The 23315-nt window shown below is 41.7% G+C and overlaps 3 protein-coding genes across 3 annotated transcripts in view; 1 reads left to right on the top strand and 2 right to left on the bottom strand.

The window, feature by feature from the left end:
• LOC106804733 (PWWP domain-containing protein 2A-like) overlaps positions 1–7348 on the bottom strand; it is a 13213-nt gene extending 5865 nt beyond the window's left edge. Inside the window, exons 1-3 of the mRNA XM_014806053.1 lie at positions 7184–7348; positions 2110–2989; positions 1475–1980 (exon numbers count right to left, since the gene is read on the bottom strand). Of these exons, the coding sequence (XP_014661539.1) occupies positions 1522–1980; positions 2110–2989; positions 7184–7335 (1491 nt within the window). The 5' untranslated portion in view covers positions 7336–7348 and the 3' untranslated portion in view covers positions 1475–1521. The remainder of the gene's footprint in view (positions 1–1474; positions 1981–2109; positions 2990–7183) is intronic.
• A 125-nt stretch (positions 7349–7473) lies between these two features.
• LOC106804746 (probable 28S ribosomal protein S26, mitochondrial) lies at positions 7474–12318 on the top strand. Its single transcript, XM_014806070.1, has 4 exons — positions 7474–7876; positions 9906–10043; positions 10699–10822; positions 11854–12318. Exons 1-4 carry the CDS (start codon positions 7653–7655, stop codon positions 12040–12042), a joined length of 675 nt encoding a protein of 224 aa, XP_014661556.1. The 5' UTR covers positions 7474–7652; the 3' UTR covers positions 12043–12318.
• A 61-nt stretch (positions 12319–12379) lies between these two features.
• LOC106804745 (major facilitator superfamily domain-containing protein 7-a-like) lies at positions 12380–21060 on the bottom strand. The gene is made up of 10 exons (XM_014806069.1): positions 20895–21060; positions 18263–18421; positions 17899–18106; positions 16825–16901; positions 16355–16495; positions 15147–15263; positions 14265–14417; positions 13740–13897; positions 13462–13592; positions 12380–13187 (listed from the first exon to the last, which is right to left on the bottom strand). Exons 1-10 carry the CDS (start codon positions 21051–21053, stop codon positions 13072–13074), a joined length of 1419 nt encoding a protein of 472 aa, XP_014661555.1. The 5' UTR covers positions 21054–21060; the 3' UTR covers positions 12380–13071.
• Positions 21061–23315: the final 2255 nt, after the last annotated feature.

Genomic DNA, 23315 nt, shown 5'->3' with positions numbered 1-23315 from the left:
GAGAGAGAGAGAGAGAGAGAGAGAGAGAGAGAGAGAGAGAGAGAGAGAGAGAGGGGAGAGCGAGAGAGAGATAGTGTGATAGGAGGAGAGGCAGGTAGGGTGTAAATACGGAGTGAGAGAATGGGGAGGTAGTAATGTAGATGCGCATGTAAATGCGCAGTAAAATTAGGAGGGGAAGCAGGTAGGGTGGAGATATAGGGAGTGAGGAGGAGAAAATGTGATTTAGACATGGACCAGATCAATTAGTTACGGCTGGAAGTACGCATAGTATGCATGCAGACAATTAATCAAAAGCGAGAATGTGATAATAACAGATAAGACCACAATGACAATGTGAAAATTGCAGTGTACAGTATGACGTGTACATGGATTATAGAATATGTGTAGAGCTAATGTCAACAATGGAAAGGTAGTTTGGGTTTTTATTACAACATTGATTTAGTGAGCGTGCAAAGAATGCAATCACACAAAAGATAAGGCAAGGTTCCTTGTCTAATTTCTAAAAAAAACACAATTTAAAGAAATTTCAATAGAGAATTAAGGTTTAAAAGGTAAAAATCAATTTCCTCCGCCACTAATCATCCTATTCTATCTGCTCTCCGCTTCCCTTTACCTCCCTCCCCTCCTCTCAACTTATTTTTTATCTTTCTTTTCTCACTTTCCTCGCGCAGTTTCCATCTCATTTTCTTTTCTCCGATTCCTATGCTCCCCTTCTTCTCTCACCCACCTCTCTCTCTGTTTTCCCATTCTCACGTTCGCCCACCCCGTCCCTTCATACTTTATCTACTCCTTGCTTCTCCTTGGCTCTCTCACTCTATGAACATCCTTTAAAGTAGTTTTATTTCAACAACTTTGTACCGAAGTCAACTGCAACGTGGCAATATAACCTGCTCTGCAGAAACTTCATGTTTAAATAAAATATAAAGTTCATGTTTAGATCCAATTTCAAGCACCAATCCTACACACAGAAACTTAATTATTAAGAGGTATCAGTTTAAACTTTCAAGATTTTCAAAACCTTACCATTAGTACACCTTGCGGGATCAGGTTAGTGTAATAGATCAGGGGCACCAGCATGTACCAGTGAATGTCAGAAATACAGTACATGCAGACAAGGAATCCAGTACAATATACTGTCCGGAATCCATATCAAAATTGTGGACACTCATGCACGCGTACATACATGCACTTGCACAAACACATGCATGCACGCACAGACACACTCACACTAACGCACCTACCTCCACGCGCAAACACATGCACATATGCATACACGCTCCCCCCCCCCTTTACACACACTAACGCACGCACGCACGCACACACACCACACACTCATGTGAATGCACGCGCATGCACACCATGCATTCGCACACACACGCACGCATGCACGCACGCACGCACGTACACACGCACGCACGCACGCACACCCACACACGCACTCGCGCGCGCCTGCCTGTATATGATCGCGACATACATTACGTACACGTCGCGGCAGCAGCAGCGGCAGCGGCGCGGCCGTCGCTAGGACAACACGTCGATGTCGTGCAGCTTGCCGCGGTGCGCCTGCGCGGCGAGCATCGCCTGCCGCACCGCCTCCTTGTACGAGCCCTTCTTCTTCTTGTTGAAGCGGCCGTGAAAGTTCTCGATGAACGACAGCAGCTCGGAGCAGGACATCGTCGAGCTGGTCGTCGACGCGAACCACGCGACGTGCGCCAGCTGTCGCACGAGGCTGCCGTTGTCGCGCGTCGACTCCGAGATGCCGATCACGTGTCCCGGCCACCACGGGAAGCCGTGGATCTTTCCCCAGACGACGTCGCCGACGGCGAGCGTCTTGCCCGCCGGCGTGACGCACTTGTCGACGGCGTGCGACTGGATGCGCATCATGAGCGGCTCGACGCGGCGCACCTCCTCCGAGCATCCGTCCGGCGGGCCGTCGCGCGTCGCGTCGTCGTGGCCGGCGGTGCCGCTGCCGCGCTGCGGCTGCAGGAAGCAGCTGCCGTAGCTGCAGCTGCTGCCCGTCGTCGAGTTACTCGCCTCGTCGTAGATGTCCACGTCGCCGCCGCCGCCATCCTCCTGCCCCTCCTCCTCCTCCTCCTCCTCCTCCTCTACTTCTTCTTCGTCCTCCTCTTCGAGTTCGTCGCCGTCTTCTCCATCGTCGTCGTCGTCGTCGTCGTCGTCGTCGCCCTCCGGCGGCGTCAGGCTCGACAGCTCGCTCTCGGGAAGCCGCTTGAGATTCACGCGCGCTTCCGCAAACTGCACCGACGAGTTGCCGTCGACGCTCGACGCCGAGCTGGAGTTGTCGCGACGCGCGCGCGCCAACATCGCGCAGTCGCTCTCCTCGCCACTGTTCTCCTGCCCCGACTGGTGCCGGTGCCGCTTCTTCCGCTTCATCTTGTGCTTGTGGTGATGCTTGGCCTTCTTGCGGTGCACGTGCTCGACGGGTCGTTCCGCCAGCAGATTGTTCGTAGGCGACGTCAGGTCGTCGGCGTAGTCGTGCGATCGCCGCGCGATCTTCATCACGGTTCCCTTGCCCTCGGGATTACTGAACGAGATCTTTATGATCGGACTCGCCTGCCTGTGCATGCGCTCACCGCCGTCAGACTTCTTTAGTTTCTTTGGTGTCCTGGCAGCGTCGTTCTCGCTCGGCTTGCCCTCCGCGGCTCCGGCGTCTAGACTGCCGACGGCAGTCGTCGCGTTTCCTACATTCTCAGAGTTCTCCGTGCACACTGACTTACACTTTGAGCAAAAGACCTGACGGGGTCGCAGTCTCATCGGGCAGGGTCGGAAACCCTTGCCCTTTAGAAGACTGTTTCTGGGGTAGTACTTTGATTGAATCAGACCTGGTCTGTCTTGGCTTTTGATGCACTGCTGATCATACGTGTGTCTGTAGTTGATTGCATTCAATTCAGGTTTCACCTCTTCAGCTTTTTCTTCTTTCCTTGGACCAGCCAAGTGGAAGTTAGGTATGTTAAGCCCATGTGGCCAGCACCTAGAAAAAGAACATGATAAAATGATTCTTAATGTGTGAATGCTGGTGTACTTCAGGGGAATATGATAGGATAAAATTTGTGTTTACCTATGGTGATTCGGGACCAGTCTAAGCAATCTGGCAAATGAAACTTGCAGTTTATCAATGCAAACAATAACTATATTTACAAGGCAAGATTTATTTTGGGTTTTATTTAACATTTGGTGGCTTAACTAGAACACAAACGCTGCAGACTGGCACTCCACTAATCGCTATTGATCTGCTGCTTGCGCTGCTGTTGCTGCTGCTACTACATGCTGTTGCTACACACTGCTGCCATGGTTGTTGTTGTTGTTGCTGCTGCTGCTGCAGTTCATTCTGCTGCTTTTCATACTTGCACTAGTACTGTTGTCACTATCATTGCAACTGTTACTGCCAACTGTTACTGCCACATTTATCTCTGCTACTGCTGCTAGTTGGGGGAAAGGAAACAGATTTCTAGTATACATGCATCTTTACAAGCGTATGTTATATGCCAATAAATTGACTCCAGGCATAACGACAGGATATGTTTAAAATAATAGTAGAGTAGCTAACACAGAGAAACACGTACAAAATTCCTGATTATACTTGAAAGTACACACTTAGCAGTCATCTGCCAGACAAACAAAATTTTAGCACCTACGTCACCAGATCAGCCACACTCCTCTCATATACCTATGGAGAGAAAATCTCATAGCCCTTCTAAATGAAAGTGTCAATGACACTGTAGCTCACCTTGGGTGTAATAGAAGAGGAAGGGGGGATAAATAAAGCAAGAGTATATATGGGAGAACTCCCATTATATAGCATATCTCACATTATATACTCTTGATAATGATATATGCATAAGTTTTGATGTGAAAATAAATGTTTCAGATCTGAAAGTCTGAAATTTTGACAAGAAATGGCGCTACGCCTAAATGATCGCCATTTTGGTTTTCGAATATCGCGCAAATAAAAACAATAAAATATTCCAGTCAAATTACTGTAACGAAGAATCTAAAACACAATGTTACATGTATATAGGTATGATTGTAGAGTTGTTAACCAGACGAAATAAACGGAATAGAACGTCATCTCTCCCATAGTGTTTTGTTTAGAGATATTAAGGATAATACACCAAGGATGTAGAAATGTAATTTAAGAATGTGGTTTCCGAGCAGACCAGGGATTTCTGGAGGCATCTTTGCTGAATGCAAAGGTACAGTAGTCCAGCTATTAAAACAAGTTGGCACACATTACAAGTAACGTAACATAATGTAAGTAACGTAAAATGCAGTATGATGAGATTGGAAATAAAGCAGAAAAACAAGTTAACAGCAAAGATGAAATTTGATAAAAATAATTGTATGAACTTATAGCGTAATTTAAGAATGTGGTTTACGAGCAGACCAGGGATTTCTGGAGGCATCTTTTAGTAGGCTTGTAGGCATCAGCTAGTAGGCTTGGTTAAAATAATCTATGGTTGCAAAATTGTAGATTCTGGTTTATATCTTTTTTACAATGCAGTCCTACTTTTAAGATAATTTTTTGCTACATACTTGGAAAACAGCCTCAAGTCACAAAGGGGGATTGACCCCTCCCCAAACTGCTTCTGTGGCAAGTACACTGAGACGATGTTATGACACACTGTGATTTACCTCAGAAGTGCAACTTTTTTATTGGAAATATTAGCATTTATTCTCCACCATTGTTAGGAAAACAAGTGCTGCAGAGCGACAGCGCTCAACTGACGTGTACTGTAGCCAGGTATTCTTCTGATAAACTCACTGGCAACCGAATCAAGTGCGCCCTCCTGCCACCGCGTTCACGCTCAGTGCATATATCTAGGATACTACTAATACAGATCTAAAATCTATATGATAGGCTTTGCTATACCTACTGGTAGTACAGTAATAAAGATACAGCTGTGTAACTTTAATGACTTGACACTATATTAACATGTTATCATGGATATGCATCGAGCGCAAGCATAGTGGTGGTGGTGGGGGAGGGTGGGGGAAGGGGTGGAAGGGGAGGGGGTGGAGGGGGAGGGGAAAGGTGAGGGGAGAGGGAGGGTAGGGGGAGGGGCAGGTGCAGAGGGGCTCTAATAGCAAAAGCAGTTCAGTCCCTTGTTAACAGTCAACAAATCCATGTTTAACCCTACTCTTGAGGGTCAAAAGGTTATCAGACACTTACTCTTCGCACGCCAGCGGAAAGTAGATTTTATGGTCCTTTCAATAAAGTGATAAAAACGGTAGGTCAGCGCTGAAGCAAAAAAGTTTTGCACTCGGTCCGTTAGATTATGTCCTCAGAAAATGTCTGATATCTGACCTTTCCCCCACTACCCTTTGACCTGTGACCTCCAATTTCGCGCTGGTGATGGGTTTCCTTCCCATCACACTATACATCGAATATTAAGAGCGTAGGTCTAGCCGTTGAGATTTGTGCCACAATTCCGTATTTCCTCCTATACCTTAAGTTAAGGAGGAAATATTCCCCCTCCATTGACACATCTTGATCATTGACCCTTGACCCCCAACTTCGACATCCCGGGTCCTTTTCGCGATCTCCCCCCCCCCGACGTCCCCAATATCAAAACCGTACGTCAAGCGGTTAAGATTTGTGCCCAACTGTTGACGGACGCACAGACGGACGGACGGACGGACAATCACGCGATTCTACAAGCTGCATCTGACTTTGTCAGCTGAGCTAAAAATAGTTAATAAGGACAGTACTCCTATTGTACCCAAATTTAGACTCCTGCACAAACTAGGAATTTCAGTGCATTCAAAGTTAGAGCAACCAATCTCCACATTGGGCAAAACCTGTTACATACTCTAATAACTATTAAATATCACTAAAAATTTCTACTGATGTAGTGTATAGCACTTTGGTTAAGAAATTTGAAAACTAATAAATAAGTTAATAAATATTAGTAATATCTCTAGTTAGGGCAAGAAAAGCAGGTGATGCACAAACTTGGAACAGGTTGGCTATCAGTTATACCATTAGAAATGGTTCACATATATTTTTTCTTGAATCAATGTATTTGGTATCTTGGTTAAGAACTTTATTTACTATTAAATAATTTGATTAATATTAAGCAAATCTGTAGTTTTTGTGCAAGGTCAGCAGGGTTTGCAGAAACTTGAAATTGGAAGGCTATCAAAGATGATAATCATTAGAAAGAGTTCCTATATCTTTTATCTTGAATGTCCTTAGCATCCTGATTAAGAGATTAAATGGATATTAGGTAAACTATTTTCAGCCTACCCAATCTTATGATTGGTCACCACGAACTAAGAAATCCAGAATATAGGCAGCATGACCTTAACTTAAGATTATCCTAATACCAGGTTCGGTTTCCACATCACCTTAAATTGCTTAATAAATATTGGTTCATTTGTCAATGCATATTTCTTGTGCATATGATGCACAGTGGATTAAAATGATGGAATGTAGTATTACAAAAGACCTTTATCAGGTCCCCAACAACAATCCATCATGCCACCACACCCAAGAAAGAAATGTCAATAAAATTATCACGTATGTGTAAAACTCCAAGTGCACACCCGATTTGTATCACAGTGAGCGTGCAAGGTATGCTATCTGTGAGTTCTATCTCTGTATCTTACTTCCATCTTAGTTCTATATTTATCTAATCTCTATATATACAGAGAGATAAGACTATTTCTGTGAGTTTGTGAACAGTTGGGTGTGTGCGATGGGATTATGTATTGCAGAGGAGCAGATAAAAGCAAGTTATGTGAAATTATTACGCCATAAAAAGTAGATAAACAATAAGACTTTTGTAGTAAATACAATATATGTTTATTTATTATCATTTTATTATTAAAACGGTACAAGTTCATGGACGACCATTGAGGTGCATGCGCGCTACCTGGCTGTAGACTGGAGTGGATGGGTACGATTTTCATGATAATGGTACTGATAAATGATAATTAATTGGAATTTGTGATGCGAGAACTTTCGTAATTAAGTCAATAACATACACAAGATATGACATGTAGGAAACAAACTAACAATTTAATTTCAATAGTATTGTTTTGATTAAAGCGTGACATGAGGTGGGACTGGGAGCCTGTGTTGACAGTGTCAGTGTAGGACTGTTGAGCCTACAAACACGAAACAGTCTAGACTCTAGTCTCTGCTCTGGCTTCTTGATCTCACCGTTTTGATGAATCCAACAGAACGCCTTGGAACACTTTCGTAGCATATATATATGACACTACAATAACATCCTCAAGAGCTTTGACAACATTTACAGTAATTGATGAACCTTCAAGTTGCATAACCTCCGCAGTCAAAGTTTCTCCTGCCATTTTTCATTTTCCACAAAACAAAACAGTTTCGACAAGGGCGCCATCTAGTTTCTGAAATTAGCAATATTTAAAGTGTAGCCACCATATGGGAGCGGCTCTATGGGCTATACACAAATATCAGTCACAAGCAATGTCTTATATGAACCCGGTAGCAATGTTGCTGAGAAATTACCGATGATTTTTCATAGATTTCAAACAATAATATTGTATATATAGCGCGCTTTTGTTTACGGCAATTTAAGTTACTAAATCGGATGAAACGCAAAATCGACGATAGTCGCAAGGTGGCGCCAGTGTAAATACTGTGGTTCAACAAAATGATTTCAGCAAAAACATGCCTTTATCTGTATGGCCCTGGAAAGCAAGGATTGAGAAGCCCGTGTGGTAGTTTAGTATTTGTGAGGTGGAGGAAGCCACGATGGATACCGATGGCTAAGAGTAAACTGGAGTACTTGCCAGTCAAAAAACCCGTTGACCCATGGGAGGCTGATTTTATGAAAAAGCAAATGAATCACTACAGAACGACAATGAAGGCTCTTAGGTACCACTACTGGCACTAGCTCTAGTACTATAGCCCGCTTACAGTCAATGTAAGCGGGCTATAGTACTAGAGCTATACTGGCACTAGTACTAGTACTAGTAGTAGTAGTACCCCCACTACTAGGCATCGCTCTAGTACTAGTACTACTACTAGTGCTGAGAGGGTCTATGTCCCCCAGAGTACTGCCGGAAGGTATCCTGGGTCCGGTCCGGTATAGTCTAGGGAGTCGCCTACGGCTACGCCTACACCCTAACACTAACCCTAGCCCTAACCATATCAGCTAGATAGTTACCAGGGTACTGGTACGTTCCGGTATACTGGACCGTACCCAGGTTACGTTCCAGTATTACCCTGGCGGACATAGACCCTATGAGCACTACTAGTACTAGTAGTAGTACTATATCCCATGTACAGTTGCCACAGGGCTATAGAACATTCTATTACGAATGCTAGGGACCAACTTATTCACGGTAACGGCTATAAAACGTCTGTGGTAGGCAATTAATGCCTCTTATCCGAAGTGAATATGTCTTAAGTTATATCAACTACTAAAATTTAACCTCTGACGCTGAGAGGGTCTATGTCCCCCGGGGTACTGCCGGAACGGTACCCTGGGTATGGTCCGGTATACCGGAATGTACCCTGGTACTATCTAATATCTTGTATCTTGGGGTCCCTCTCTTGTATTTCACAAGGCACAGATTCTCGACAATTGCCGGACCGTACCTCGCCTACTCCACTAACGAGTCTAAGGAGTCGCCTACGCCTACTCCCTAACCCTAACCCTAATCCTAACCCTAACCATATCAAATAGTGACCAGGGTACGTTCCGGTATACCGGACCGTACCCAGGGTACGTTCCGACAGTACCCTGGGGGACATAGACCCTATGAGCCTAACTATCGTTGAAATGGTCTGCTTGCAGTATTTCTTGTGAACGAACATTATTTACGAACTTCAAACGGCCATTTTTGGTGGCGCTGCAGCAGCGCCAGTCAGCGGGTTGGTCCCTAGCATTCATAATAGAATTAATGTTCTATAGCCCTGCGGCAACTGTACGCGGGCTATAGTACTGCTGAAGGGGTCGTTGTCATATATGTAGTACCCGAGGTGTCGGCGAGTATGTCGCCTACGCCTACTCCCTAACCCTAACCCTAACCATAATATCAGATAGTTACCTTGGGTACATATTTGTACTACCCTATATGACAACGACCCTTCGTGCTATAGTACTAGAGCTACACTAGGCACTACACTACTAGAGTTCTATAGGCTATAGTCGCTAGGCACAGTTACTCTTCTGTTACTGTAGGTGCTTTTTACTACTACTAGGTATTGTTGTACTAAGTTACAGTAACTTATGTTGTTGACTAGAAGTAGAATTATCTCGCAGGCTGGCGCGTACTACCACGTACTCTACTCGTAGGCTGCTAGGCAATACAGATCGACGAGCGTACATGGCAGAAAGAGAGAGATAGAGAGAGCTTTCAGTACGTTGCTCACGTAGCGTGAGCTTGGTGGGGAGTGGAATGATCCCACTGCCAGTGATTTATTAGACTATGGTTGCAGTCTGATGTATTTTGACTGTATTTTCTATTCTAAAGCTCAATCTATTTTGACGGAAATAATCGTTTTCACACTGAAATCAGCCCTACTGTCACAAGAAGGTAAAACCATGGGGGTTCCTGATCAGACCCTATGGATTTGCCTCTGTCCCTGTTAGTTCAACCAGTTTGTATGTAGAAAATAACTCCTGTTTAGCAAGAGCTGTGATTATTTTCGTACATGCGATTTAGTTGCCGTCAAACCTGTGTTAGTTGACACCTCTATAGAATGAACACCCATTTATAGAGGACATCTGGCATTTGCCAGTTTATATGAATACAGTAAAACTACCTACATAGACTGGACACCTTTCTATACAGTAGAATACATTTGGGGGGGGGGGGTCCTTAAATTGACTTTTAATATGCAAGTTGGACTGGAGTTACATGAATTTAAAAAAAATTTGTGTTGTTGCGTGTTTCAGGGCATACTTTGCGTGTGAGCAGGAGGCACTCAGTGCTACCGGTACTGTGATGATGGAGAAAGCTCGGCATGAGGAGGATGAGTTTAGGGCGCTTCTTGAGGAAAATGCAAGACACAATGAGCACGTAGCAGCAATGAGGTGCGTGTAGCTGTGTGTGATATGCACCAATGTAATTCATATATAATAGGAAACCCAGTACACATCAGAAAGAATTCCTTCCTGCACAGTACTCTGGATCTATGGATGAAAATGTTTTGCCATTGTCAATAGCTATGTCAAATACGGTGGCAAAATTAGAGGTACAGCTCGAATCAAACTGTAAAGATTACTCCCTATACTATGATCACAAGGAAAAATCAAGTTTATGTACCATGCTACACAAAATACTTCTAGAGTCATCTTATGCTCGTGGCCGTCCTATGGTAAGAAACACATTCATGAGCATCTATGAGTGTAAATGATGATATTGATAAGGCATCTATCTTTCCTTATGTTGCATGAATCATCCCTTTGCCTTAATTGCAATTCACCGACCTGTTCCTGATTATTCTCTGATGACGGTGTGAACAAAAATCTTGAGTTACTCAATTGTTAATATGCTGAATGCAGATTGTATCTGAGATGATAACATAATGAATGCAGAACCTCTCTTGCTTGTGAGTCTTCAAACCGTTGCTGTTCGTGTGACATTTTCTTCCATTTCACTACAGTTACTCGATTAAGGCCAGAGCAGACATTGAGTTGCTTTTCTTATGTGTTGATTTCATTTACTACATGCTGTTCATTTCCACAGGGAAAAACGCATTGCTGATGAGCAAGAAGCTCGGCTATTGGCGAGAATGCGAGGGATTGAGTTTGCTAAACAGAGGAGGGCTGAAGAGAGAGAACATGCTGACAGTGTGATTCAACATTACCAGGTACTACATTTGAGGACACAGACAATACCAGTTATCAGCCATTATAGACATATACAAGACATTTTAATTTCATGAAGAGACAGGATAAGAAGTGTCACACAGACATTTTTAGTTTATTAACCTATACGGCTATTATTGAACCGTAAACTGGCTTCAGTCACAATGCTCAGAATCTTCACTGTTCGTGTACATAGTGTTTGCGAATGAAAGTATGCACACAGGGACACACATAGGCACACGCACGCACGCACGCACGCACGCACGCACGCACGCACGCACACACACAGGCATGCATGTGCACGCACTGACACACATAGGCACACACACACACACACAAGCAGGCATGTGCACGCACTGACACACTCATGCACTCGCACAGACATGGATGTTTCATTTAATTCAACCCTGCAGCAGAGTATAAAGAATTGCTATGATTTGCCCTTTGGTTGTACCGGCAACTCTGGATGTTTTTAGAATAATGCAAGTGGTCCATTGACACCCTTTAAAAAAAATTTACTTGTTACCTCCACGCAACGGAGTTGCAGGGAGGTAATGTAATCGCTCTCGTGTGTGTGTCCGTGTGTGTGTGTAGCCAGCAGTGAGCCAGCTGTTATACACATGCTGAACCGATTGATCGATTCAGCACCAGCTCGCCTTAGGGCGTCCAGTTAGCAGCAGCTCGCCTTAGGGCATCCAGTCAGCAGCAGCCAGCAGCGAGCCAGCTGTTATACACATGTATACATGTTACACGCTCGTGGAGGTATGCACTCTCTTTGAGTGCCCTCTGTCTAGTGTTTTTGAGTAATAGGGTAATTGACAAGCGACCAGTGATACACATTGGGCTGGCAGTACAGTGCACTGGTGTTGGTGGGTTTGGTCATTATATACTTTTGGGTATAGGCTGACAATTATCGATTCACTTATCGTTATATAGATATATCACTTATCGATCACCACATATCTTGATACTAGTATGATATTTTCAACGAACTCACTGGATATAGATTTTTGATGATACCGTTTTCTTATAGGAGCTTGCAAAGACGTTAGTCACCGCAGAAACTTGTGATGAAGCCATAGAGCAATGCCTTGATGACGTAATAGTGTACGACTTTGCAATAGACCAGACCGGAAGTGTTTATCAAGGTAGAACTCTAGAGGTGCTAGAGAAGGTCTCATCATTGTCGTCATCATCACCAGAGGTATCTACACTATCGTGACCACGTTTCACATCTTGCAGACAGTTGCAACGCTGTGGTTATGTGTGTGGTTATGTTGTAACATATTACAAAGGTCTGGCACATTTGTAATTATGAACACTTAGCAGTTTCTGACAATAACGTTTGGTTACAGCTGGTTTTGTTACTCCAGAAATGTAAAAGTTACTGAGCCCCCCAGTTAGGAAAAGGTACGTTTGCAGACCTTTTTTGAACCTTCACTCAGCTAGTTTATGTAATCATATTGGTAATAAATTGTTATTAAAATCTGAAAAAGTATTCATGGACTTTTAAAAGCGATTTATTATTCATGTTATTTATACAAACAAAACGATCCATCTCTTACAATTTAACAATTTTTTAATTGTAATATTAACTAAAACATTACATCATCGATATACATCTATGTAGAAATTAAAAACAACAGGCGTATTTGGACTTTACATTGTAGACAGGTCTGTTTACAAACGTCACACATTAAAAGGGGACACTGTAGGATTTACATATGGCAATAAAAATGTCTTTGTAGATCATATGACAAGTAGAATATGAGTGAGCATTGACATACAGTTCCTCATTTTTATTTTCAACAAAACGGATGTTCATGGATTAAAGATTTTAGACAGTTGAAGGTAACATAACTAGAATAAAAAATATGTTGCCATATCAACATACACATGTTCGCATCAGCAAGGAAAAGAAAACATTTCAGAGAGAAAACTAGATAGCAGAAAATTTACAGTAATAGTATCAACCTTGTTTACATGCTGGCAAATCAATTATATCCATCTTCTGATCTCTATGTTATAAATTGGATTAAATACATTACTTCATATTTTGATACAAGAAATAAAACGATCTTGATCTAATTACATTGACTAATATACATAAATATCACAATTGCACTAATATTTCAATTCAGCTTTATCCCACACTCAGTTAAAGCAGTTAAATTGCCTTCCTTGCATGTATACAATAAAGGAAATTTTCTCACAAAAATCAGATCATATTGCATATAATTACCATATCACACTATTCCTCTACTTTATCACGATGTTCCATCTCCATTCGGTGGTATCTTGGGCGCAGACCCACAATTGTAAGTATGGATGACAGTGCAGCAAAGGCACTCAAAGCCAAGACAGGAGCTACAAGTAATTCATCACAAATAAATCATCAATGGTAATCTAAAATAAAATGCTCGTTCCATCTATTCACAAGGACAAACAAAGTTATAGGTGTATCTGGTTATAAATAAACAGACTTCTATATACAGATTGTTTAGCATAGGTTGCCATTGCCTTCACTGAAGACGTTATGACATTAGACGCTGTTACTGTGAGCAATTCTGATGGTAATAGGTTGGCAATGTGTTTAATTTAAACAATAATTCTCATGTAGATACTTGATAGCAGTACTTACCTGTCTGGTCGAATGCTGTGACACCCCCTGAATGTGGGTTAGTTGAACAAGTCTCATGAGACATAGCAGCACTAGACAACGGCTTTGCTAGCAGTGGTAACAGCACAACTACCACTGCGCTTTGTATACAACTGAAAAATACAATTGGACTAGCAATTTAATTTATATTCCATGTTACTTCAGTAGCATCTCACACATGTAGTTCTGCTGGCATAGGTGTGTTTCATTTAGTGTGGGAAGATAAACATGAAAGCAGCAGCATCCTTCACAGCTCTTACCAGCTGATGTTGAGTATTCCCACACTAATGGCTTCATGAACAGGGTATGTCATCTCCACTGCCATCTCTTGCACAAGAGGATAGACTGGCAGCGCAGCGATGCCCACTAAACTAGCGAGTATAGCCAAAGGTATCTCTTGGTTATACTGCAAACTGAACTGTAACAAAATGAGAAAAGGCAGTTATACATGGTAGTAAATTTAAACCATTTCATTTTCATCCTAATGGTTTTTTTCATAAATTCTAATATCATGATGATGCACGTGCCATATAAGAGCTTAAAAACGTCATGCTCTGTACTTTATCACTGAACAATTGCAAGTGATAATGGTTACAGTTGATAATCACATTGTTTTCCATCGACATAAAAAATGGTCAAATACATAACCAGCTATTCCTAGAGTTATTGACAAAGGGAATTAATTACACAATCAATTAATTACCTCAGTTAAAGCACAACAAAAAACAGTTGGGCTATTGCCCAATTTGACGTTCTAATATCTAGAGGGCGTAAAGGAAACTTACCACCACAAATATAGACAAGGTAATACTAGTCAGTGCAAGGGCAGTCTTTGTGATTTCTGCATACAGTTTCGTTTTGTCCACAATAATGCCGACTATCACAGATCCAATGAAGCCAAATATGATCATGAGAGCACTGCACCAGCCAGCAAATTCCTACATATAGGAAACAAACACATATGAAGAAGCAGTCACTGTTCATTTTAGGACTCATAATAGAAATATTATTGATACTTTCTTTAATAGATTAATCTTAAAAATGACATGTCTAATAAAACTAGAGCTTACAAGAACTGTTTTGAACACCACTTACCACTGAAACTGTTATCGATTTCTCACACATCTTAAAGTGATTACGTCACCGTAAATACAGTGAAATAGTAAAAATAAAAAAAATATTTCCACTTTTTCACAAAATATAAGTAATTCTGTTCACTTTTTATGGTTAAATTGCTGCATTATACTTATTATTTTGCTATATTGTTCGATGTGAACATACACTCGTGGCTCATACATAGCCCATAGCAAGCAATTGATGTCAGGAACACAATATCAAATCGTCCAGGTTTTTTTGGATTTTTAACTAGTTGAGAAACTATCTTATCAGGTAAGAATTTGACGATACATTTAGTCCCGTTAGTTCTTACCTTTAATGTAAAAAAATGGGAACAAAAATTTTACAAATTTTACCATAGTCAATATAGTCAATATAGTTCGTGACGTAGTCAATTTAACTGTTTGAAAGTCACTAACACAGACATTGGTAACAATTTGTCACAATACCCATGAGATTCACATAAGAAAATAGAACATACACAGATACATAGAAAAGTATCACGTGAAGTTAAATGACATCTCTTAATGCATAATGCGATGATTTCTTACGTCGGAGTATCCCTGTGGACAGAGAAACTGTGTCATGAGGGTCAGGATAGCACAGAAGACTGCAAACCCAGCACCTGATATGAACACCAGCAACAGATACATCTTGTCGACCATCACCTACAAATAGAACACGCATTACCATAACTCGCATAATACACTGCGCTCTGCCAACATAAAGTTTCCGAGGATTAAAACGCACCCCATTAAAAATCATGTCAGTTATCTCGCGTATGCTATATATACAGCATTTTATGAACCAGCTTTATATTAATAAGCTGTCTCAACAATAAACTTATTATTAGTGACCCATTTATATGGCATATAATTATGCATGCTTATTGCTAAGCTGACTTACACCGGCTCAAAAATGCTGTGTAAAGAGTGTGCAATGCACGAAGCTATGAGGCTTCTGAGGAGTGACATCGCGTGTCGTCACAATATACACTTAATGTCAGAATGGTAGATAATTTTTTAGCCATTTTATATTTTTTTAGCCAGCTCAAACCCGCCTAACCAAGCTGGTTTGAAAATAAACAGGCTTAAGCCTTCTTGAAACATTAACACGCTGGAATAACATTCTGTTCATTAATAATCCGGAATAAGCTGGCTTAAAAAGTGCCATGTAAACAGGGTTATAGGCTCTCCACCTAGAGCAGTCAATCAGAGAGAACTGTTATTGGTTGGCTGTTGATTGATGTGATAAGTTTTATTATAGGGGCACTTTGCACCAAGTGGGAGAGGTGTGGTACGGTAAGGGCCATCCCCTTTTGTAACAGCATCTCTTATTTTTTCCAGTATATGAAAAAAGTCACTATTGGAGTAATTCGAAATCGAAAACAAATAGCCAGAATTGATCAGATTCCACGTGCATTTCTGTACAATAATTATGGGAGATACTCCCAGCCCACCATTTCACATTCAACGAATCTGATTTTTCTATAACTCCTGGACACGCTCCTGTGCAGATGCGGCACAATGACTGAATTATTTGGGGTTATAATAGATGTATAACAAGTTGAGAATTTTTAGTGAATGTCACAACAAGGGTAGCATTATACATGCATATATTATTGAAACAGATACTAAACATCATATAATAACCAACCAAGAATAACATTTTCAAAGCATCAAAATGTAAATGTGTAAAAAAAATTAAACACAAATGCTATACTACAAATACATAATAACATGTTGTTACTTAAAAATACCTGCTTAATTCCTGTTATGATAGATTGGGTGTGTCCCTCCTCTTCTGCCCCACCAGATGGTGCTGTGGGTGGAGTGGAGCTGCAAACCCCAAATGTTGCCATGACAACTGCTAATACAGCTGGTCCTATGATGATGTCATTCTAGAATAAAACGGTAATTTCAGACAATCACTGATGACATCGCAACCTTGCTCTAAGTGTATTAAAGGTTTTACTTGGTATGTATCCAATCCCGTTTCAATTACCGTGTTATTAATGACAGTTTGTGATATTGACACAGCAAGATCTGAAGTGTCATTTCATAGCACAATAGCATTATGCTGCTGCATAATATTTAGATGAATAATGAAGTGTGCTGCACACAATCAACACAGATAGTGCACAATAGCCATATACAGGAGTTTAAAGGATATAGATGTGAAGCAGTTAGGTAATCAGCTGTCATTATAGGGAAGCCTTACTCATTTTACCAGCAGAGGTATGTGACTGTGGTGGCTCACAATGGGTGGCGATATCGTAGTTGCTGCTAGCATCCCTAGCGTTTGACCTATCAATGAAATTATTTGCTCATTGAGGCATGTACATTACTTAAAGTAACTATTGCGAGAGTTTTCCAGTGTTTTCACCACTTTCATGACACCTACCGTTATTGCTTGAGTAACAGCAATTGTCTAGAGTAACAATAAAATGTCTTAGAACCTTCGTATCCACCGAAAACTGCCAGTTTCGAACTAATCGTTTTTGTAAACATCCGTTTTCTGTCATCTTGAACTAACAGGAAGTATGGATTAGAGTACCTACATAAATACCTCTTTATGTAGGTACTCTAGTATGGATTAGCTTGTGGCGACACCGCTTATCTGCCATAGACACAGTACAGGCACGCACTTGTTTTTAATTAATCACCGACACAAATACAAGTTTACCAATTCTGCCATTAGGCATTATCGCAACACGATAAAATGCATTGCTGGTACGATGTGTTCATATCCAATTTTCTATGCTATAACTGCATAAAATCTTAGTATTTTTAATGTTGGTGTAATCAGTGATATTTTCGCTGTCAGGTGAGATTATATTCAGCTATATTTAGTTTTTCTGAGCAAAAATCTCGCAATACAGGCTTTAAGAGATACGATATAATGAATTCTCGATTAATTAACTAATATGTTATATTTTCCTGCTAAATGATAAGATTTAGTGATTGAAGAGACTTCAGCTGAAAGACCTTGGAATGTTGGATAGAGAGATAAGGATATTACATATTTGTTTACTGCAAGAAATTAATCACTGAACAAAATTACAACAGATGGAATTGTGTACATGATGTGTGATTTTAGTTCATCAACAAAATATGCTGTGATTACCAGTAATATGGACCAGGATAAGGGCAAAATTTATGTTAAACATACCATTACCACTATATTGATGTTTGCAACTTACAATTATAAAGATGTTTTTGCCAGCAATAAAACTAAGAGGTACACACTTTTCACAGTCTCTGAGGTCTTTAGCCTCGTGAAATATGACATAATATATTGTACCCAAAGATCCTATGGTTGTAGCTAATGTTCTTTGACCATCAGGAAACCAGACTGCTGCTAGTTTTGCAGGCATGAAAAGGATGAGGGGCTGAGCAAATGAAGATATGGTCTGGCCACCCATCATCAGAGGAAACTTGATTCTGTCGTCATACTGACTTAGCACCCTAACCAACTGTCCAAGTGCATTTAGCCAGGCTGCAGCCAAAATCTGAAACCACAACAGAAATCAAGCAGTAAGAGCTGCTGGGCATTGGCAAGTCTACTGACCTACATTGGTACCTTACTGACTACCTCGAGGGAATTGAAACCAGTAGAGCAAAAACATTAAAATTATTACTATTACTGTTTTACAAAATAAACCTACTGATGCTCTAAGTCCACAGTGTTCCAACATATAAATTGCGGGTATTCCTAGGATCACAGTTGTAATAAAGTAGACAATGCTCAGCCAGTTGATAGCTTCCAGACTAACATCATAATAGTCTGCAGCATAGTTAGCCACTGTAGACATTGAAAGCCAGATCTAAAACATGAGATGATGACATAACAATCATTATACAAATGTGTAACTCTAGAATACAATACAAAATATGAAGTTTTGTAGACCTATGCTTATTATGCTATATATTATACCACTGTAATGCCATTCTTTACATGTGTAAGAATTGGGAGGCAGCCATACTAAACTCGACATTTACAATGATTTGTTCCCAAAGGTGCCACCCACCTATAGCATTGAACATAATTTGCTGGGGCTAACGTTTGGAATATTCACACTTCCATCCTAAAGTTTCCAACACTACATTTTGTCACCGTGACTCATACCATCAAACATACATTGCTACACCACTAGTGGAACACACACACACACACACACACACTAGTGGTATACATGTGAAAGAAGTAGCCATCAAATAATCAGAGGCCACTATAGTGCACTATATGCCCTTCAGTGGCAACTACTATATATAAGCAATAAAAAAATCTACTGGAGGGGAGCAGCTCAGAATCCACAACACACTCTAGCAGCTCTTGCCAATCGCAGAGCCACTGAATTGACCCCTTTCCACTAGGTCTACAAAATATCTTAGTGCTAAAATTTGAACTTTAAAAACTCATTGTTGTCAATGTTAAATGTTAAGCAAATAGGTTAACAAAAACCTGCAAACAGGATTACCAGCAGTGCCTATTTTTCAGACTGAGAAGTAGCCTTGGTGCCACAGTTGAGGGAAAATACTCATGAATCAAAACACAATCATGAGTTAGAGATGTACTAACTAAACTCACGAGAGGGGTATAATATGGTCAGTGTTGCTGAATAAACCTATAAAATTCATGCATTATTTACAATTTATAGCAACACACTACTACTACTACTAGTGGAGGAATGTTGGGTCCAATGACCAACATAATAATACAGCCAAATAACGCAGATGGGGTCGTTGTCATATCAAGTACTACAGATATGTACCCAGGGTTCTCCCTACGTTGCGCAAACCGGGCGCGCCAGCCCCGTTTGGGAAAACTCCCCCCACGTTTCAATCGTTGCGCCCCGTTTAAATTACCTCCGCCCCGATTAAATTCCACCACAATAAAAGTTTGACAGCGCGGGAATCGATCGTCAAGAATTCCCATTCATCCAGGCCCTCGGACGCGTGTATCTTTACGGTACCACTAATGAGTAAACGTCCTACACTACGCATATTCACTGCAGACAACACACAAGTACAAACAGTCAACCTGTCCCAAACCTTAACACAAACTGTACCGACTCGGCTGTCTTATATACAAGTACCCCAAATACCGTCTATGGTGTGGTGGCGATTTTACGCATTACGGTAAAAAACACGCTCTCCGGACTCCCCTAGTTTGCCCTCCCCCTCTCTCTCCCCTCCCCCTCCCCCCTGTTTCAATTTCATCCTGTGGAGAACCCTGGTACCCGAGGTAGTTTTAGGTTGTTTAGTATTATGTTTATATTTTTATATGAGGTATGTTTAGGGTTAGGGTTAGGGTTAGGGTACACTTCTGTAGTACAATCCTCGATATTTTTTCCCGTATTTTCTATTCCACTTCGATACAACTTTTTCCCTCCAATAGATGGCAGCACTACGCTATAAACTAGGGGGGTCCGGGGGCGTGTATTTTTACCGTACGACTAATTAATGCGTAAAATCGCCACCACACCATAGACGGTATTTGGGGTTCTTGTATATATAAGATAGCCGAGTCGGTGTACAGTTAGTTACAGGTTAATTGTGCATTGTCAGGTTAACTTGTGTACTGTCTGCAGTGCATGCGTGGTACGGTAGTCCTGGTCGAACGGCAATTCTTGCCGGTCGGTTCCCGCGCTGGCAAACTTTTATTGTGGTGGAATTTAAACGGGGCGGAGGTAATTCAAACAGGGGGGAGTTTTCCCAAACGGGGCGCGCGGTTTGCGCAACGTAGGGAGAACCCTGCAGTTACTGAGACTGTACAGTGAGTGTACAGACTACAGTGACTATACTGACACTGTCACTGAATATCACACAGTATAAAAGACGTCACCGGTATTGTATAATATACATGCACCGGATCTGTAGGCAATACACATGGCATGTATATACAATACCAGTGACGTCACGCGTACGCACGCCAGAATTTCAAACGGGAATTTCCAGTAGTGCTTACTTTGTGGAATAAAAGGATAAATACATGGTGTAAAGTTGTGTAAAGTGTTCAAAAAGATAGGTGAGATGTCCACGTAGATTATAGATAGATACCCGGTAAGTGTTAAAAAGCCCGATAATTTTGCGTTTTGCGATCCATTTTTCTTGGGGACAGGTGGTGACAGGTTGCAGTTGGTATTTCCAGCTGACAACGTGCTATAGCCCTGCGGCAGTCAATGTACGCGGGCTATAGTACTAGAGCTATAATAATGGTAGCCGGGGGCGGAGACTTGACTGAGTCTGAGTGATGGCAGTCTTGTGGAACAGTGGTGTCTGAGGAACGAAGCTCACCATTCCATTTGAAGCAGCTATTAAAGTCAGTGTCGCCAATACAAACCAACGCCACTTATAGACTGTATATTGACTTTCATCGTTTATGCTCGTATACAAACGAACCGCTGGCACTAAATTTTCACAATTTTCCTCATCATGTTCACCACGGAGCGCCATGACCACATTTTCTCGCGCCACCTATTGGATTGAAAGGCATTGAATCCAGGTTGAAGTAATTGAACTTCTTTTAATATCCCTTGAATTCCGCATATTTCATTTCCTTCACTATCAGCAAGGGTTATATAGAAACACCGGATTTGTTTTGATATTTTAGTCATCATTTTACAACATATTGTAAGTATTTATACTTAATTTCGACAGATGACCATGGTGCCCATTATGATACTAGTTCAATGCAAGCTTTGTTCGATATCTAGACGCACACACGCCCACACACCAGCCCCTCTCAAGAGCTTCTTCCCTTCTTCACTACAATGCTTTTACTTTGTGTTCCCAAGATCCGGAAAATGATTTTCCAGTGCCCTTAATCCTCAAAAATATTTACCACTGTTCCCTATGACCTCGCTAAAGAAGAAAGGAATTAAGAAGACTGAAGTGAAAAAGGACCCTTGTGGACCCTAATGGTCCCTACAGCAAATTATGTTGAAATGACCTTGAAATACTTCAAAGTTTATTGCAAACAGTATCAGAAAATTGTGAAAAAAAATTACAAAGATGGAAATTCAGACTTCCCTTGTTCCCAAAAATCGAATCAGCAGTTCTCTTGTTCCCTGAAAATAATTCGACAATATCCCCTGTTCCCTGAAAGTTAATGCTCCTTCTCCCTGGGTTCCCCGCTATACTAATGTACATGAAAAAGGAGCTCCGATGTCGGTCGCCGTTGACTACTAGGATGATATTCTTCGGCCGTTTAAAGTGGAGCCGGGCGGACCGACGGCACGTATATGCTTGGTAAAATTCAATCTATAATATTTACTTTGCTCGCAGCATCACGCCCTGGGTTCCCCACCATGCCTATGTAGGCCCCCCCTACATGAAAAAGGTGCTACGACGTAAGACGCCGTTGACTGTCAAGAGAATTTTCTTCAGCCATTCTTATACGTTCAAAGTGGAGCCAGGCGGGCCGACAGCACGTGTGCTTAGTAAAATTTTATCTATAATATTCACTTTGTTCGCAGCATCACGCCCTGAGTTTCCCGCTATGCCTATATTAATGTACATGAAGATGGCGCTTGTGCATCGGTCACCGTTGACTGCCAAGAGAACTTTCTTCGGCCGTTCATACACGTTCAAAGTGGAGCCGGGCGGGCCGACTGCACGTGCACTTGATCAAATCCGAGCTATAATATTCACTTTGCTCGCAGCATCACGCTCTGGGGTTTCCGCTATGATAATGTACATGCAAAAAGCGCCCCGACGTCGGTCGCCGTTTACTGCCAAGAGAATATTCTTCGGCCGTTCTTATACGTTCAATGTGGAGCCAGGTTGGCCGACAGCACGTGTGCTTAGTAGAATTTGATCTATAATATTTACTTTGCTCGCAGCATCACGCCCTGGGTTCCCCGCTATGGCTATATTAATGTAGAGGAAGATGGCGCTCGTGCGTCGGTCACCGTTGACTGCCAAGAGAATTTTCTTTGGCCGTTCTTGCACTTTCAAAGTGGAGCCAGGCGGGACGATAGCAATTGTACTTGGTTAAAATCCGATCTCTAATATTTATTTTGCTTGCAGCATCACGGACACACACGCACGTACACACGCCCATACACGTGCGCGCACACACACATAGGGTGACAAAGTCTTATTCAATCAAAAATAAACAGTAACACTAAGAATAGTTTAATCGTTTTTGGAAAATAGAACTTGGATAAATATGTGTTTTTATAAAAAAACAACATTATTATTAATAATAATATTATTATTATTTTGTTATAGGATATATATATATATATGTAACGTTTTTCCCCGTTACGTGGGACTCTCCCACTGTTCGACCACTGGATTGTACACGTCGCACAAGAACAAACAACACAACTCAAAAATGATAGTGTTTACGCCGGGAATAGGTCCGGGGCTTTTATTCCGCTCTGGTCAACCGACCAGAGTGGGCATAAAACGGTGCCATATTCGCAGTGGCTGGAGGTACGCCAGCCGTCGGTCGTTCAAGCCCCTTTTTTGCGTTAGGGTTAGGGTTAGGATTAGGGTTAGGGTTAGGGTTAGGTTTAGGGTTATGGTTAGGGTTAGGTTTAGGGTTAGGGTTAGGGTTCTTGCTCATCTAAACTCTCAAATCGTGAATTTATTTCCCAAGGCGTTATTTCGAAATCTAGCGCCATCTTTGTCTCGTTAAGTATGAAAGCGAATGGACTGGCGTACCCGTAGCCTCGAGACATTAAGATACGGCTGGCGTACCCGTAGCCT

The sequence above is a fragment of the Priapulus caudatus genome, unplaced genomic scaffold (genome assembly GCF_000485595.1).
Source record: "Priapulus caudatus unplaced genomic scaffold, Priapulus_caudatus-5.0.1 Scaffold85, whole genome shotgun sequence".
Taxonomy (NCBI): domain Eukaryota; kingdom Metazoa; phylum Priapulida; class Priapulimorpha; order Priapulimorphida; family Priapulidae; genus Priapulus; species Priapulus caudatus.
Note: the sequence above shows the minus strand (reverse complement) of the source record. Positions and strands in the feature narration are given on the sequence as shown.

Excerpts from the sequence above, each read along its gene's own strand:
- LOC106804746 (XM_014806070.1), top strand. The coding sequence starts at position 7,653 with ATGATTTCAGCAAAAACATGCCTTTATCTGTATGGCCCTGGAAAGCAA. Across the intron at positions 7,877-9,905 it reads ACGACAATGAAGGCTCTTAG|GGCATACTTTGCGTGTGAGC; the intron begins GTACCACTACTG and ends TGCGTGTTTCAG. Across the intron at positions 10,823-11,853 it reads GTGTGATTCAACATTACCAG|GAGCTTGCAAAGACGTTAGT; the intron begins GTACTACATTTG and ends GTTTTCTTATAG.
- LOC106804745 (XM_014806069.1), bottom strand. The coding sequence starts at position 21,053 with ATGGCGCTCCGTGGTGAACATGATGAGGAAAATTGTGAAAATTTAGTG. Across the intron at positions 16,902-17,898 it reads TACAACCATAGGATCTTTGG|GTCAAACGCTAGGGATGCTA; the intron begins GTACAATATATT and ends TTTCATTGATAG. Across the intron at positions 13,188-13,461 it reads CACAGCATTCGACCAGACAG|CTCCTGTCTTGGCTTTGAGT; the intron begins GTAAGTACTGCT and ends AATTACTTGTAG.